At 42.7% G+C, this 17,398-nt stretch overlaps 1 protein-coding gene across 1 annotated transcript in view; it reads right to left on the bottom strand.

Annotated features, from left to right (window-relative positions):
* Positions 1–761: 761 nt before the first annotated feature.
* The window catches only part of LOC127203210 (carcinoembryonic antigen-related cell adhesion molecule 3-like), a 43,088-nt gene continuing 26,451 nt past the window's right edge, over positions 762–17,398 (bottom strand). Inside the window, exons 6-12 of the mRNA XM_051162005.1 lie at positions 14,780–14,843; positions 13,513–13,902; positions 11,629–11,988; positions 8,570–8,923; positions 4,844–5,203; positions 2,063–2,422; positions 762–1,045 (exon numbers count right to left, since the gene is read on the bottom strand). Coding sequence (XP_051017962.1) covers positions 762–1,045; positions 2,063–2,422; positions 4,844–5,203; positions 8,570–8,923; positions 11,629–11,988; positions 13,513–13,902; positions 14,780–14,843 — 2,172 coding nt within the window. The remainder of the gene's footprint in view (positions 1,046–2,062; positions 2,423–4,843; positions 5,204–8,569; positions 8,924–11,628; positions 11,989–13,512; positions 13,903–14,779; positions 14,844–17,398) is intronic.

Here is a 17,398-nt window from a genome sequence, read left to right as displayed (position 1 = left end):
GGAATATGAATGGTACAGGCAGGATTTGCAATATTTATACATAATATATAATATATGACATATAATGTATAATATATAATGTATTACACATGATACATGATACATTGTATAATATGTAACATGATCATATAAGTTATAAAAAACATGTATACAAGAAAAAATAGTGTATGAGGCCCCATTGTAAATGTCAGTCTCAGGATAAAAGCAGTGAGTGGAGCATTGCACCAAACATTTGTACATCTGTATATCAAACAAATTGTGGGTCAAAACCATTAAATGCTAGTCATGAGCACAGTGAAACATAGTCTCTTAACATGTCATTCTTCCTCATTTCAAAAGGATGACTGGTATCTAGACAGCTTTAGTGTAGGGTAAAACTATTGGAGCATATGAGAAGATGATTTTCTGTATGGAAACACTGTGCCATTTAATAGGAGACTCAGAATGTCCAGAAGGTTGGCGTTCCTGAGATAATTTCCCATGGATTCTAAATATTGGCCATATATTTGATCCACAACGTACACTCTTAACCTCAATTGTGTTGACTACATTATGTCTTTATTTTCTTTGAAAAAAACAATTTTCACATTAAACCCTGGCCTGTCTTTCTAAATATGGTCATGGCAGGACTACAGGCATGAGTCATCATGCTAGCAGTTTATAAGTGGAAAGTTACAGTGTGCACCATATAAATTTTGTCCATGTTGTGCCTCATCAATAAAGGAATTCCCCCACTCTGTTGTAGGATGAAAGGAGTATGGCTACACATCCATTACAACCAAGCTGACTGGCATACTGGTTTGTGAACTAACTGGATTGGAGACCTCACACTGATAATCTCCAGCATCCTCCATCCTTGTGGGATCTATGCTGAGCTGGCACTTTGTTGGAGACAGTGTCATCCTCTCTGTGAGCTGCAGACTCTGATTATTGAAGAACCACTGGATGGAGATTCCATGGTCGGGGGAGAAGCAAGTGAAGACTACTGAGCTCTGTACTGTGACTGCAGTGTCGGTGACTCTCACGAAGGGCTCTGTCACAGGCTCTGTGAAAAAGCAGATGAGGGGATAAGATGACATTAGTTCTTGAGGGAGCTCAACTATTCCCACTACAGTTTGCATTTCATAAAGCCTCCAGGGTGGAGATGTTAGAGCTGTGACTTTAGTCATATCTTGCTTTTTGGATCTGCAACTCATGGTCTGTGGGACCCTGACTCACACATTGAGTTTGCTGTGTCACAGTTTCTCTATATTAGGACATATGGTGCATGATCATTGCCGTGTCTGTGGGCTAAGCTTAATTATGAGCAATTGACTGACCTTGGAATGGGGAGCTACTCAAACCAGCAGTAGAAAGATTCTCTAGATTGGACCCCAGAGGACAATGGGGAATATGGAATAATTGTCTCCATTGTTTCTCTCCTTGCAGACATTGACCTTCCTGTGAAGTCTCATAAACCCATCAGAATAATTAGGTAATGGTCCAGGAACTTGTACAAAATGATTCAGATAGGAGATGCCCAGATGACCTACAGCACTTCAGCTCTCACTGCAGTGTATAACTGGTTCCACACTCTATGGAACTTGGATGGTGATTAAAACCTCGTTCTCTGTCAGTTCTAACAGAATAGCAAAACAAAGCACTGACAACAAACACCCAAGTGGCACCTGAAGATGAGAGATGGACAGAGTCCTGGAGCCAGGACTTCCTGGTCCTCTCTGTGATGATCCCATTGCTTCCTCAGTCATTACCTGCCAGATTCCTACAGGGTATTTCTTGTGCACATGTGCATGTTGAGGACCCCAAGAGGTTGTTCTGAGTCTGTCACCCCTGTGCCAAGTTATCCAGCACATGTTTGTCTATTTTCAGTTGGAGACTGGTGAGGGATTATGATCTACTGCATTTTGTCTGTCCAATGTATGCCCTTCAGTAAGTACCCAAACCAAAGAACAGTGACACAACGCAGTAGGGGATTGAATAGGTTCATCTCATTCCAGACAGTCCAGTGTATGAAGTAAGATAAGTGATAACCAGCAGCTGGAGACCATTCAGAATCACTTACTATTTACATGGAGTTGCACATATGCTTTTTCAATTTTGAAGTTTCTGTTTAAAATTTCTAACATGTACAATCCTGCATCTTCCTCAGTGACCTCTTTGATCAGCAGGGATCCACTTGTGTATACCATCTCTCTTCCACTGTGTGCAAGTCCCCAAATGGTGGAATCCGTAGCTCTGATGTATTCTGCAATTTTAAACAAATCTGTCCTATATACCGATTTGTACCAGAAAAATTCTTGAAAGTCTTTTGGAAGATTACGAACTAGGAGAAGAACATCTTTTCCTACAGCAACATTCCGTGGTACTGGTTTGATCTTGACTTGGACAGAGATGAGACGGTTACAGTGAGGAGAAAATGGGGCTAGAAATAAATAAAGAAAATTTATCAATTAGGACATATTAGGATGGTGGTAAAGTGGTGACCTTTATCCTGAGCAGATGGATTTATCACTCAGCCTAAAATTCAGCTGTTGGTATGTCTATCCTACTTTTTGGAATTCAGAAACATGACCTCAATTCCCCCATTGTCCTCGAATGTGTCATTTCCACCATGAGAAATTCTCTCTTTTTTGGTTTCTCCATGGCTGCCTCCTCACTGCCTTTAGTCAGACACTGAGCACACTCATACACACTGCAGTTTGTAGTTATTATTATATCTTGAGACAGGATTGTCTGTGTAGACCAGGCAGGCATCCTGTCTTGTCTCTAAAATAACAGACATTGATCACCATACTTGGAAAGGTACAGTTCTTCTGGTGGACTGGACTCTGTAAGTTACTCAACCTTACAGTGTTTTAACTTTTTCCATTGTGAAGTAAAAATAAAGACAGTATTTCTTCACTGCATAGTGGTGAGTACTAAATGCCTTCTTACTGTTCTTCCTTGCAGCCCACTGGATGGGAGCAGGCTTAGAGCCAGAAGACACCTGGTTCCTTGGCAGGCTCAAGTCTTTGAAAAGGCTCAAATACTAGAATAGCTGACTTTACTTTTTTTTGCTTTAATGATTTTTTCATTTTATTCATATTACATCTCGATTGTTAGCCCTTCCCCTGTTTCCTCCCATTGTTCCCTCCCTCCCACTTCCCCCTTCTCCCCTCCACTATGTCTGTGATTGAGGGAGACCTCCTCCCCCTATATATGCTCTTAGAATATCAAGTCTCTTTTTGGTAACTTGGAATAGCTGACTTTAGGTGAGCTTGAGACACGCTAGAGCCCTTTGTTAAGTGAGAGGCTTAACTTAATATGCCACCACAAAAATTGACATGTGGGAAATCCATTTTTAAATTAGAGACCCAAAGTCCAGACCACTGCAAGACATTCCACCCCTGAGATATCAGCCCTGGGTGATAAAAGAGACCATGCTAAACAAGCCATTAAATCAAGCCAGTAAGAAACACTCCTCCTCGGTATCTTCATAAGATCTTACACTTTATGGACCTCTCATCTTTGGAGTGAAAAATACCCCAAGTCAGATGATTGGCTTAAAACCTTGGTTATCTTCATTGATTTTCAGAAACTCCTTGATTTCTTTCTTTATTTCTTCTCTGACCCAGGTGTCATTTAGCAGAGAGTTGTTTAGTTTCTACTTACATGTAGGCTTTTTGTTATTTCTGTTGTTGTTGAATTGCAGCCTAAGAGCATGGTGATCTGATAGGATACAAGGTATTATTTCAATCCTCTTGTATCCATTGAGGCTTGCTTTGTGACCTACGATGTGATCAATTTTGGAGAAGGTTCCATGGGGTGCAGAGAAGAAGGTATATTCTTTCTTGTTTGGGTAAAAGGTTCTATAGATATCTGTTAGATTCATTTGGCCCATGGCATTTGTTAATGATGTTATTTCTCGGCTTAGTTTCTGTTTCAATGACTTATCCTTCAGTGAGAGTGGGGTGTTGAAGTCTCCCACTATTCTTGTGTGGGGATCGATGTGTGTTTTAAGCTTTTTTAGCAGATCTTTTACAAATGTGGGTGCCCTTGTATTGGGAGCATAGATGTTCAGAATTGTGATGTCAAACTAAGGCACCAGCCAAGGACAATACAGGCGGTAAACTTTAAACCCCTACCCAGATCTAGCCAATGGTCAGAACATTCTCCACAGTTGAGTGGAGAGTGGGATATGACTTTCCCACGAACTCTGGTGCCTCACATTTGACCATGTCCCCTGGAGGGGGAGACACAGTGGCACTCAGAGGAAGGACAGCAGGTTACCAAGAAGAGACTTGATTCCCTATGAGCATATACAGGGGGAGGTAATCCCCCTCAGGAACAGTCATAGGGGAGAGGAATAAGGGGAAAATGGGAGGGAGGGAAGAATGGGAGGATACAAGGGAAGGGATAACCATTGAGATGTAACAAGAATAAATTAATAAAAAAACCTTGGTTATCTCTCATCTCTGAGAAGAAGTAAGAATTTGGTTCTGACAAAATGACCCACAGGTTCACCTCTAGACCAGCCTGGGACAGATGACTGGGGTCACTGCTTCCTGGTGCTCACTTATCTGTGAGAATGCCAAGGTTCTTTACATACATGAATAGATCCCAGATACCAGGCAGAGTCTCCTTTCTTAGGTGAGTTACATTCCATCAAGCTCTTCCTTGATACAGGGGAAAGTTAGACAACAAAGTCTGGTATAGGTTTCTGTCCACCACATGTGTCCTAAACTAAGTGTTCCAAGACCAACAGGGGGACACAGTACAGAGAGTAGGGAGTCACAGGCCAGGTATAACACCCCAGTGTTTCTAAGCCTCACACTGCATTGAACAATCACAAAGAACCACTTACCGTCCATGTGGAGTTGCACATGTGCTACTTCAGCTTTCAGATCTGTTCTCAGAATTTGTAGAGTGTAGAATCCAGTATCATTCAGGGTAACACCCCGAAGCAGCAGAGACCCATTGTTGTACACTGTCTCTCTACCACTGTGTGCAGGCCCTGGCACATTAAAACTTGCAGCTATTATGCGTTGGACAATCTCAAAGTTCTTCACAGCAATCATCCCTTTGTACCAGAAAAGGGTGTGAGAATTCTTTGGGAGATTGTGAATGAGTAGAAGAACACTCCCCCCTTCAGCAACACTTGGAGGAACTGATTTAATACTGAGCTGGGCAGAGGTGGGAGGGCGATTTCCACTCAAAAGTTGGCCTAGAAGGGAGGGAGGGAGAGAGAGAGAAAGAGAGAGAGAGAGAGAGAGAGAGAGAGAGAGAGAGAGAGAGGAGAGAGAGAGGACAGAGACAGAGACAGAGACCAGAGATACAGAGACCAGACAAGGGAGCAGAGAGAAGACACAGGAGACAGACAGAAGGAAGATAGAGGAGAGGGAGGGAGGGAGAAAGACAGAGGGAAAGAGACAGAGAGAGATAGAGAGGAAGGAGAGGAGAAGAGAGAGAGGGAGAGAGAGAGAGAGAGAGGGAGAGAGACAGAGAGAGGAGAGGGAGAGAGAGAGAGAGAGAGAGAGAGATAGAGAGATAGAGAGAGAGAGGGAGGGAGAGAGAGAGAAAGAGAGAGACAGAGAGACAGACAGAGAAACAGAGAGAGACAGACAGAGACAGAGAGAGAGATAGAGATAGATAGATAGAAAGATAGATAGATAGATAGATAGAGAGAGAGAGAGAGAGAGAGAGAGAGAGAGAGAGAGAGAGAGAGAGATTAATATTAGGACCTTTGTATTTTGGTAAGTTGAAGCCCCTGCCCTGAACACGTGTGTTCATTGCTCAGTCTAGCTGTGTGGGTGAGTGTCTCCTGTCCTACTTTGTGTATCTCTACTTGACATATACTCTCCATGGTTCTTTTTCATTAGGTGTCCCTATCGCTTTGGCTCACAGCCCTCATATCTCTGCTCACGTTCTCTGTACACTAGCATTGGGGTGATGCCTCCCCTACCTCTTTCCCTACACACACTGAGCCCCAACTCTTTGTTCTTGTTGTTCTATTCCTCTTGTGGTTCCAGTCAACACCTGACTTCACTTTCTAGATTTCTTTACTGGTCTGTCTTTTAATCAAACAGAACTGTGTTTTGTCTTATACTTTTAAAGAAAATGCAGCCTAAAATATCAAATATCCATGGAGAATGAATGAGTGTGTGAATGAATGAATTAATGAAGGATGCTATAAAACTTTGTATGCCCATAAATTTATTAAAAGATTCATACATTTGGACATACACTGCTAATTTTTTTCAGTTGCCCTGACTTTTTACACTTATAAACAAATTATATTTGTGTGTGAGTTACTGTGCAAGGGTGAGTAGGTTAGTGCCTATCACAATACCTGGGTGGATGTCAAGGGAGAACTTGGGTTCATTTGTTCTCAGGTCATCAGCCAATGAAGCAAATTTAAATGCCTATACCCATTGAAACATATCACTCTTCAACACCAGCTTGGGTTTTTCCTTTGGGAACTCATAGCTGAGAACATCAGTCTTCAGAATATTGCCATAATAGCAATTAAATTTAAGTGAAATCTACCTCTCACACTCATCCAAAACTTTCTTGTTCACGAGCATCTTCCTCATGCCAAGCCTCTGCCTGGCTCTACATATTCTCCTCAATCAACCCCAACACTCCTTTCAGGTCCATGTCCTATTTAGGAAAGTCCAAACAATAGGCTTGTTCACTGTCATGCCTCTTCTCATCTGTGGCACAAGACCCTGAAAGGTGGTACACCCTTTCCAGATGGTCACTAGGGTATATTCCTGATCACTTTGGCCCACCCTGTCCTGTGAAAGTTCTTCTCCAGCACAGCTTCCAAGTAATCTTATCTTTCCCCTATCTGAGCTGAGCCTTCTCGAAGGCAGAAGCATCTATTTGACTCCCATGGGCTGTGGATAGGTCTGTGTTCAAAACACTGCTCTGCCTCCTGCATTCTCAGTACTGCCCAGTGCCCCTAGCCCCTCTCTCTTTTTATATTTCAGTTCTACAAACCACAGTGTGATTAAAATGCTGATAAATATCCATTTCTCCTAGAGCACAGCAGCTTAATTCAGGGCTTATTTCTGCTGTGCCCTGGATTTTGTCTTTCAGTTCCAAAGGGAGGTCCTCTGTGCTTTCTCTGTGCAATCTCAGATGCACACACAGCCTACTCTGTGACTTCAATGTTCTAGAAAGGTGGACTTGTCTCTCAGCATTATAGGGACAGAGGTGCCTGTTAGGACTCCAAAGGGACCATCTGAGTGATGCATGAGGAAAGGGACAGGGATCTATTCTCAATAGATCCACCAAGCAATGTTCTAATCCAAGACAAAGAACCAGGAGCATATTTGTGGGTTCTCACATCCTGGGTGTATGGGAGTAGGTAATCTGAGTCCTGGAAGGAGGGCATGGTCTCCATTGTCCCATGATGTGTTTCAAGACTATGCTCCCAGTTCCTTTGCTTAGTGATCTGTATGATTTGTCTGCCTATGCACTCTCTGGGATTTCTGAGATGCCTTGGGCTTCTGTCTAGGAAATTTTCATGGTGTACCATATCTTTCCCAAAGAAACTACATAAAACTGACAAGTGACCATGATCCTATGGCAGTGTTGCAAATACAGGAAGCAGCCATTATTTCTCAGAGGGCTGTGTCTATGACTTCCATGTCTGTAAGGGCAGAAACAGAATCCAGGATAGAAGTTACATTCCTGGTTCATGAAAATATTTTTTTGAGTATTGATTGTGTATCCCAATGCTGTGCCTGGTGATCACTGAGAGAACTGTAGCTCATATCTTGGAAATTACCCAGATCAGCAGAGCCTGTTGTCATTTGCCTGCAGGGAAGACTTCTCTGAGCTAGACCCCAGAGGACAATCACAGGATAGGAGGACTTGTGTTTTCATTTCCTCTCCTTGACAGCCATGACATTCCTAGAAGCTTCATAAGGGCTTAGTTAATGCCCTGGGCACATGTTTAACAACATTCTCCATGATCAGAAACTGAAGGAGATGACCAGGGGAACATGAATCTCATAGCAGTACAATGGCTAGTTCCACACAGCACAAGACTTTAACTATATAAAGAGCACAGTTCCATGACAACAGCATGTAAAAATTCAACCCTAGTAAACTGCTTCTCAAGGTCACCTGGAATTGAGTCTGTGACAGAGATATGGAACCAGGGATTCCTGGCACTCAGCTATTTAAGTGCTCTCATTGCTCATAAACCAGGCTCAATATTTATCCCTCAAGGTCTCTCACAGGGCTACATGACTGGTGAGAGCCCCAAGGATCTAGATTGGGGCTAATATCACTGGGCCGAGTTACCCACCATGCAAGGTGACGCAAAATGAATTCTGATCACGTACAGGCATTCTCAACCGTGTGTGTCAACCTGCACTGAATGATCAAGCCCAACAGGGAGACACAACAAAGAGGGGTTTTGTCTTCCTAAGCATCTTGCATCAAGTGCTCAAACATCAGTTTGAGGACAAAACGCAATGAGAGAGTGAATAGGTTCATCTCAGTCCAGACAGCCCCAGTGTATAAAGTAAGACAAGTCATACTCAGCAGCTGCTGGAGCCCAATGAGAGTCACTTACTATTTACATGGAGTTGCACGTGTGATTTTTTAATTTTGAGGCCTCTGTTTAAAATTTCCAGCATGTACACTCCTGCATCTTTTTCAGTGACATCCAGGATCTGCAGGGATCCATTGGCGTACAACAGTTCTCTTCCGCTGTATGCAGGCCCCAAGATGGTGGAATCCATGGCTTGGCTGTATTCTGCAATTTTAAATATCTCTGTCCTATACATCGATTTGTACCAGAAAAGTGCTACAAAGTCTTCTGGCAAATTATGAACTAAGAGAAGAACGTCTTTTCCTACAGCAACATTCTGAGGCACTGATTCAATCATGATTCTGGTGAGATGTTTACAGAAGGTAGAAAGGAAGTCTAAAAAAGAGAAAAAAAATATCAATTAAGGAATATTGGGTTTGTGTGTAGGTGCTGTCATTTGTTCTGAGAAGATGTATTTAATATTCAGCCTAAAGATGCAGCTGTGGGTGTGTATACCCTACGTGGTAGAGCAACATGACATAGATTCCCTCAGTGCCTCTGAATGTGGCATTTACTCTGCAAGGAACTTTCTCTTTCTTTGTTTTTCTTGATGGATGCCTCCTAACTCCCCTCAGTCAGACGCTGTTCACACTCATGCACATTGAAGGTTTACATGATATACACCCTGAACTCTACAGACCCCAGAACTTCACTTTCTAACTTATTTACAGTTTGCATTATGGATCTTGTCAATGTCTAACGTCACCTACTAGATATGCTTGCTGCTCTGTGCTGCATCCCATTGGATTGGGGCTGGGAGAAGGCAAGGAGTCATCTGATTTTCCTGGCAGTCTTGGGTCTTAGAAAAGGCTCATCTACTATAACATCTGGATTTATTTCAACCTGACACAGGCTAGAGTCCTTTGGAAAGTGGGAGCCTGAGTTGAGTATACCTCTACAAGAGTGACCTGTGGGAAAGCCTGTAGTATAAAATTTTTAATTGGCGAGTCTCAGACAACTGAAGAAAATTCCACCCTTGGGCTATTAGTCCTGCATGATAAAACATAGCAGACAGTGCATGCCAAAAGGAGCAAGCCAGTGTGCATCACTCCTCCTTGGTATCTGCATGAGACCTTGGATCATATTTATCAGTCTCGCATATTTAGAGTTAATAAATACACCAGCTTGAAATAACTAGCCTGAAAATATTGTTCACCGCTATTTATGAGAATCAAAAGTTGGGTCCTTGCAAAATGATCCCCAGGATTACCTGTTCTGGAGCATGGGGCAGACTACTGGAGTCAGTCTTTCTAGTGTTCACTTCTCTGAGGATGGCATGATTTCTCCACAAACATGGCCAGAACCCAGTTACAAGGCACAGTCTGACATAATAGGCTAGGCCACTTAAAAATTTTATTCAGATTATATCTCAATTGTTATCCCCTCACTTGTATCTTCCCATTTCCCCCCATCCCTCCATCTTTCACCCTATTCCCCTTCCCTAGGCCTGCGACAGAAGGGGACCTCCTCCCCACCATATGATCACAGCATATCAGGTCTCATCCTGGTAGCCTACTTAACCTTCCTCTGAGTGCCACCAGGTCTCTCCACCAAAGAGAAGTGGTTCAATAGGGGGCACCGTAGTCCATGTCAGAGTCAGTCCCAGGTCTCCACACAAATGTGCGCTGTCCATTGGCCATATCTGAATAGGGCATTCGAGGTTTACTGCATGCATTGTCCTAGGTTGGTACAATAGTTTGAGCAGAGCCCTCTGGGTCCAGATCTGCCAGCCTTGATGGTCTTCTTGTAGGGTTCCAGGACCCTCTGGATCCTTCCATTTACTCATTCTCCCATACCTCTCTCACCTGAAGTCCCAATAAGAAGTCCCAGCATCTATCCAAATGACCTGCTTAATGAAGACTCTCAGAGGACATCCCTGTTTGGCTAGTGCCCAATTATAAGCGAGTATATACCATGTGTATCTTTCTGGATCTGGGTTAGTTTACTCAGGATGATCATTTCTAGTTCCATACATCTACCTGCAAACTTAAAGATTTTCTTGTTTTTAATAGTTGAGTAATAATCCATAGTGTAAATGTACAACAGTTTCTTTATCCATTCTTTGACTGAGGGACATCTAGGTTGTTTTCAGATTCTGGCTATTATGAATAACGCTGCTATGAATATAGTTGAGCAAATGTCCTTGTGTGGTGGAGCATCTTTTGGGTATATTCCAAGGAGTGGAATATCTGGGTTTTGAGGTAGCCCTATTCCCAGTTTTCTGAGAAAGCACCAGAGTGGATCTATATTTATCAAAATGCACAAAATTCAAATACAAGTGGATTAAAGACCTCAACATAAAACCAGAGACACTAAATCTGTTAGTAGAAAAGGTGGGGAAGAGCCTTGAACTCATTGGTACAGGAGACAACTTCCTGAACAAAAGAGCAACAGCCCAAGCTTTAAGGTCAACAGTTAATAAATGGGACCTCATGAGGCTGAGAAGCTTCTCTAAGGCAGAAGACACTGTCAACAGAACAAAGTGACAGCCTACAGACTGGGAAAAATATTTGTCAACTCTACATCTGACAAAGGGCTAATATCCAAAATATATAAAGAGCCCAATAAATTAAACACCACCAATCCAAAAAAAACCTAATTAAGAAATGGGGCTCAGAACTAAGCAGAGAATTCTCAACGGAGGAATATCAAATGGCTGAGAAACACTTAAAGAAATGCTCAATGTACTTAGCCATCAGAGAAATGCAAATCAAAATGACTCTGAGATTCCATCTTAAACCCATCAGAATGACTAAGATCAAAAACTCAAGTGACAGCACATGTTGGTGAGGATGTGGAGAAAGGGGAACACTCCTTCATTGCTGGTGGGAGTGCAAACTGGTGCAACCAGTAAGCTACTTCCCATCAAGATCTCCCTTCATACAGCAAGAAGTCAGACAAAAAACTCATATGTTCTGCACTAAGTGATCAAATCCCAAAAGCATGATACAATGTGGCTAGGAGGAGGTCACAAGGCATGCATGACAGTTCCATGTGTCTAAGTCTCACATTGTACTGAACAAGCACAGAAAACCACTTACCGTCCACATGGAGTTGCACATGTGCTACTTCAGCTTTCAGATCTGTACTCAGAGTTCGTAGAGTGTAGAATCCAGTATCACTCAGGGTAACACTCTGGAGCAGTAGGGATCCATTGCTATACAGTGTTTCTCGACCACTGTGTGCAGGCCCTGACACACTAGAATTTGTGGCTATTATGTGTCGGGCAACCTCAAATTTCTTCACAGCAATCACCCCTTTGTACCAGAAAAGGGTTTGAAGATTCTTTGGGAGATTGTGAATGAGTAGAAGAATACTTCTTCCTTTAGCAACACTGGGAGGTACTAATTCAATACTGAGCTGCAGAGAGGTGGGAGGGTGTCCACACATCCAAAGGGAGGCTAGAAGCAAGAGAAAGATTCATATAAATAGGGACTTTGTAATTTGGTAAGACAGGGCTCTGTGTCCTGAGCATGTGTGTTCTTTACTAAGTTTAGCTGGGTGGGTGTCTCTCCTATTTTGAGTCCCTTTATTTCTCATTCCTTGTATGATGTCAACATGACTATGATTCCCTACCCTCATATCCCTGCTCGCACTCAGTGTAGATTAGAATTGGGGTTAAGGCTTTCCCTACCTTTATACCTAGACTCAGGGATACTCCATACACAGGATATCTTGGCTCCCTGACCCTTTATTTTTGTTGTTCTGTTTCTCTTGTGGTTCCAGTCAACACCTAATTTAACCTTCTATGTTTCTTTACTGGTTGATCTTTTAATCAACCAAGACTGGGATGTTATAAGAGCCATGACTTATCATATACTTTTAAAGGAAATGCAGCCTAGAATAAAAGTCAGGTACCTATGAGTCTGTGAGTCTGTGTTCAAAACACTGCTCTGTCTCTTTCACTTTCAGTACTGCCCAATGTCCCTATGCCCCATCTCCCTATCTCTTTATATTTCAGTCTCCTAACCACACTGTGAACAAAAATGCTGATGAGCATCCATTGCCCCTAGAGCACAGCAGCTTAACTCAGGGCTGACATTTGCTGTGTCCTGGATTTTGTCTTTCAGCTCCAAAGAAAGATCCTCTGTGCTTTCTGTGTGAAGCACAAACCCAGCTGTGATCTTAATGCTCTATAAAGATAGGACTGTCTCTCAGCAGAAAAGGGACTGAGATGCCTCTGAGGGCTACATAGAGACCATCTGAGGGATGCATGAAGAAAGGGACAGAACTATTGTCAATGGGACCACCATGCAGTGTTCTGGCCCAAGATGAAGAACCAGGAACATATTTGTGTGTGGGAGTAGGTAATCTGAGTCTGTGAAATACAGGGTGTTCTCCATTGTCCCATGAAGGGTTTCAGGGCCATGATGCCAGTTTCTTTGCTTGGTGAGCTGTGTAATTTGTCTGCCTCTGTGCCTCCTGGGCTTTCTGAGATGCCTTGGATTTCTGTCTACACGATCCCCATTGGCTACCATACCTTTTCCTTCTAAAGAAAAACAAAGGGGAGAAATAAACATGATCCTCTGGCAGTGTAACTCCCCCCCCCCGCATTGCTTTCTCAACCAGAATCAACCTTTATCCCTTAGTGTCTTTCTCAAGGACACATTCTAGGTGAGCACTCAGTGATTTCTCAAAAAGTCCCAATGTTGATCGACTATGACCAGTCCATTCTCAAGGATACATTCCTGGTGAGAAGCTGTTATCATTGGCTGAATTAACTACATGTCTGCAAAGTGAAATGAAGGAAAGAATTTTTTTTGTTTCAATTATTATGCAACATTTGTGTCCTGAACTAAATGCTCAAGCCCCAACTTCAAGGCACCATGAAGAGAGAGGCAGGCATAGGCCTGGCTTTATAGTCTTGTTTGTGTTCAGTGAAACAAGCCACGCCCAGCACCCAGAGTTTACAGAAAATTACTTACAATACACATGAAGGTATGTGGATATATTCGATACAATTTCTCCTTGTCTATTTATGAGTTGTAGTGTGTAGAATCCTGTGTCTTTCTGGGTGACTTTGCTGATCTGCAGAGATCCATTGCTGTAGATTGTCTCTCTGCCGCTGTGTACAGGCTCCATAACACGTCCTTCAGCATTCACTGCATAGAGTGCAATTCTGCGGCTCATATTCCCCATCCCTTTGAACCAGGCAAAGGGTACATGATTCCCTGGCATATTCTTGACATATATAAGGATGTTTTCTCCTTCAATCACTTGGGATGGCACTGATTCAATGGTGATTTCAGCAGTGGTGATTTGGGTAGTGGTGATTTGGGCAGTGGTAGGCAGGTGCCAGCAGGTTAAAAGGGAGGCTAGACAGGAAAAGAGAAAAACAGTGAATATTGAACAGGTGTGTTTATCACTTAATTTAGGTGTGCCCACCCTCCCTTATGGAAGGTGTCAGCAACACGATTTCTAGTCCCTCAGAACATCTAAACATGTCCTTTTTTTCTCTATGGGATTCTTAGTTCAGGTGTCTGCCCAATTCTCTGCTCAATGTTTCCATATTCCTCCTTACATAAAGAGTATTTTGTGTAAGGGGCATTGCACCTCTGTCCTACTTCTGCAGGAGGCCCTTATTTTCTGACTTTTTTCTATGTTCCCTTTGTATTTCTGGTCAAACTGTGACTTAATCTCCATGGCAATCTGATTTCTGGTCCATTTTAACTCAAGCTTTGGGAGGACCTGAATTAATCTGATTTTGGAAGTTCCAGTTTGTATAAAGTCCAAGACACCAGTTGAGAAAGGAAGGAGGGAAGGAAGGAAGGAAGAAAGGAAAGAAGGAAAGAAGGTGAGCCTTCAGGAGTCTATTCTCTCCATTTATAGTGGAGGAGTTAAAGAATAAATTCAGGTTATCATATATCTACACATTAGGCTATCTTAGTGGTCTATCCTAGTTTTGTTTCTATTTGTAGAGTCACCCTGCCATGGTCGAGGACATCAGTATTTAGACCATAGCATTCAATAGGACTGATTTTGAATAGTGAGTTGTGGGGCTTTTCACTTCCCTCATTCCCTTCCATCTGCTGAGACCTAGTGGCTCATGAACCTTTGTCCCTCACTTTACCTTCTTCCCTATGACTGAAAACAGAAACCCTGTGTCTCGTCTGTGATTCATGCCCTCTTTAGGATATCTCAGCTGGCTTCTGATTTCCCCTCCCTCCACACTTGTAGAATGGGTAAACTTACCAATAAGTAGGAGATACAGCCAGGGGGCACACCCCTTGCAGGGAAACACCAAAGACATTGCCATTTATCTTCTAACTGTGCCGTCCTCTTTTTGAGAAGGGCTTCAACTCTAGCACAGCCTCGAGGTTCTAATGTTCTTCCTTTTTCTGAGTTGAGCTTTCCTTCAGGAAGGAGAAGTTTCCAGAATCCAATGGGCCATGGATAGTGGGGTCTATGTCCAAGGAACTGCTCTTTATCTTCCACTGTCAGTCCTGTCCAACATCCTTCTCAACTTTTCTCGCTTTACGTTATGTCTCCAAGAAACGCATTGAGTAACAAAGCTGAGTCAGCAATCCCTTGCCCTCAGAGAATAATGGATCACCCTCACGCCTGCTTATCCTCACCTTGAGGGGCTCATTCCTACATGTGTTCCTCATACACAGAGACACAGCAGAGCATCCAATCTTTCATGTATCCTCATTGCTCTGGGAAGATGGGATTTACTCACAGTAGGAATATACAGAGATGTTTCTGAGGGCTACAAAGGTATCAGATGAGTGAAGACTATTTAGGAAGATCAATTCTTTATCAGTAATGTCACGAGTCAAATTACTGGTGCAGGACAAGTACCCTTTAGAAGTTGTGTGTGGAGCTTCGTGTGGTGTCTTCAGTGTTGGAGAGAACTGACCTGTGTGTCCTGGAAAGAACTGTGGACTTTCTCTTTCTATAGATGGTTTCAAGGCAACCATTCAACATCATGAGCTGTGTGTTGGGTGAGCTGTGTGTTGGGTGAGCTCATGTCCTCTCTGATATTCCTGGGACACCTTTGCCTTTTGTCTAGATGATTTCCAAGTGGTGTATCCTGTATTATCTTATGAGAGATGCCAGGAAGAAGGAGACTTTTAGGTTCCCTAGGCAGAGAGGTGTTCTCAGGCACAGGCAGCAGCCAGTAAGTCAGAGTAGTGTCTAGGATGGGAGCTCTATGTTAATAGAGTTAGTAATGAAAACCAATTTGCAAGGCAAGGAACTAGATCAGGTAAGCAACTTTCTGACTGTTGACTGCGTGCCCTGATATAACCCTCTGAGATCACTGGGAAAACTGCAGTTTCATGCCTAAGACTACATCAGGCATGATCAACAAGTCAAATGTGACCTGCCCTGATACCTTCAGGACAGGTGGGATGAAGGGCCTGTCATCTTGTTGACTATAGATCTCCAGATCTCCTAATTTCACCTGCTGTAGCATGGGCTTGGGTTGAATTCCATATCATTTCTAAGAAGACATGGAGTAAATTTGGAAGTAGAGGTTATCAAAAGGATAGGAATTCTCAGGAGAGATTTGTCCCCAAATTTTCAGAAGTCCAGAAATGCTAAGGAACACAAACTTAAGGGATTTTTTTGAATTTGCTGGCCCTTTTCTCTTGTCTAAATCCTTCCTTATCTTTGCCCACAGGGTGCAGAGAAGCTTTGTTGTTGAGTTCACAGAACATTGATCCAAATGAATGTGTCCTACGTTTTCCCTATACACTGTCCTAGGTACTATTCTATTCCAATGGTAAAACTACCCCACATAGAAGCTGTTTAGGAGAGAATATGATGCATTTGCCTTTGAAGTCTGGGTCAAAGTGTACCTCTGAAGGAAGTCAAGGTAGAAAACATGCTGCTTGCTGGCTTATTTGCTCATTCACACTGTGGATCACACTTAGCTAGTTTTTTTTGTACAAACAAGGGTCATCTGTCTAGGTATGGTACTGCCCACAGTGGCCTGCGTCCTCCTTGATAAATTAGGACAATTTCTTACATACATGTCCACCGCACAACTTGATAAAGATGGTTACTCAGTTGAGACACTTTTTCTTCCAAGGTAAATCTGAGCTGTATCATTATGACAGTTAATACTAACTAGGACAATGTTTAAAACTGTTAAGTCCTCTTCCTCCACAGAGAATTCACCAAAAATTCTCCATTTTCCAAGTGAGTATCCTGCTCTGTTTGCTGTAGTTGTGACATATGCTGATATACACTGCTCTTCATAGCTGGATCTCCAGAGTCAGGCACAGTTCAGGGCATCTATCCAGATTTTTTAAAATTTTTTCCAGTTCCCCAGATCCTGAGCCCAGGGGTGACATCCAGTCATCAAATTAGTTTCATCCTGTCAGGACACCTCTCAGGCATGTTCATCACCTGTCCCTTCTGTCTCTATTGGAATTATCCGAAGCCAATCATCTCATGATACAAGAGAAGAGCTGGGAGCATTTTGGGTAAAAGAAGAAAAGCATGGTTCAATGATCCACATATTTCTTCTGGGACATGGAGATCATGAAATCAAATGGAGGGAGATGAAGGCATAAGTTATTGACAGAAGAAAAATCTACTTGCCATGAAGAACGGTCTCTCCACTTGAGAAGTTCCTACCACCGGGGAGAAAGGCACCTGCAGAAAGACACATCAGAGACACCCAAGAAAAATCAGAGATACCAAAAGAGGAGGAAGAAATAGAGATGGAATCTCATGAGAGGATTGGACTTTGTGCTCATGGACACAGGATGGGAATTGACTTCTGTATCTATTCATAAGGCCAAAGCTTCACCCCAAAACTTGGTGCTGATATTTCACAGCTTCATTTACAAAAAGTTGTAG

This window comes from Acomys russatus, chromosome 19, assembly GCF_903995435.1.
Source record: "Acomys russatus chromosome 19, mAcoRus1.1, whole genome shotgun sequence".
Lineage (NCBI taxonomy): Eukaryota > Metazoa > Chordata > Mammalia > Rodentia > Muridae > Acomys > Acomys russatus.
Note: the sequence above shows the minus strand (reverse complement) of the source record. Positions and strands in the feature narration are given on the sequence as shown.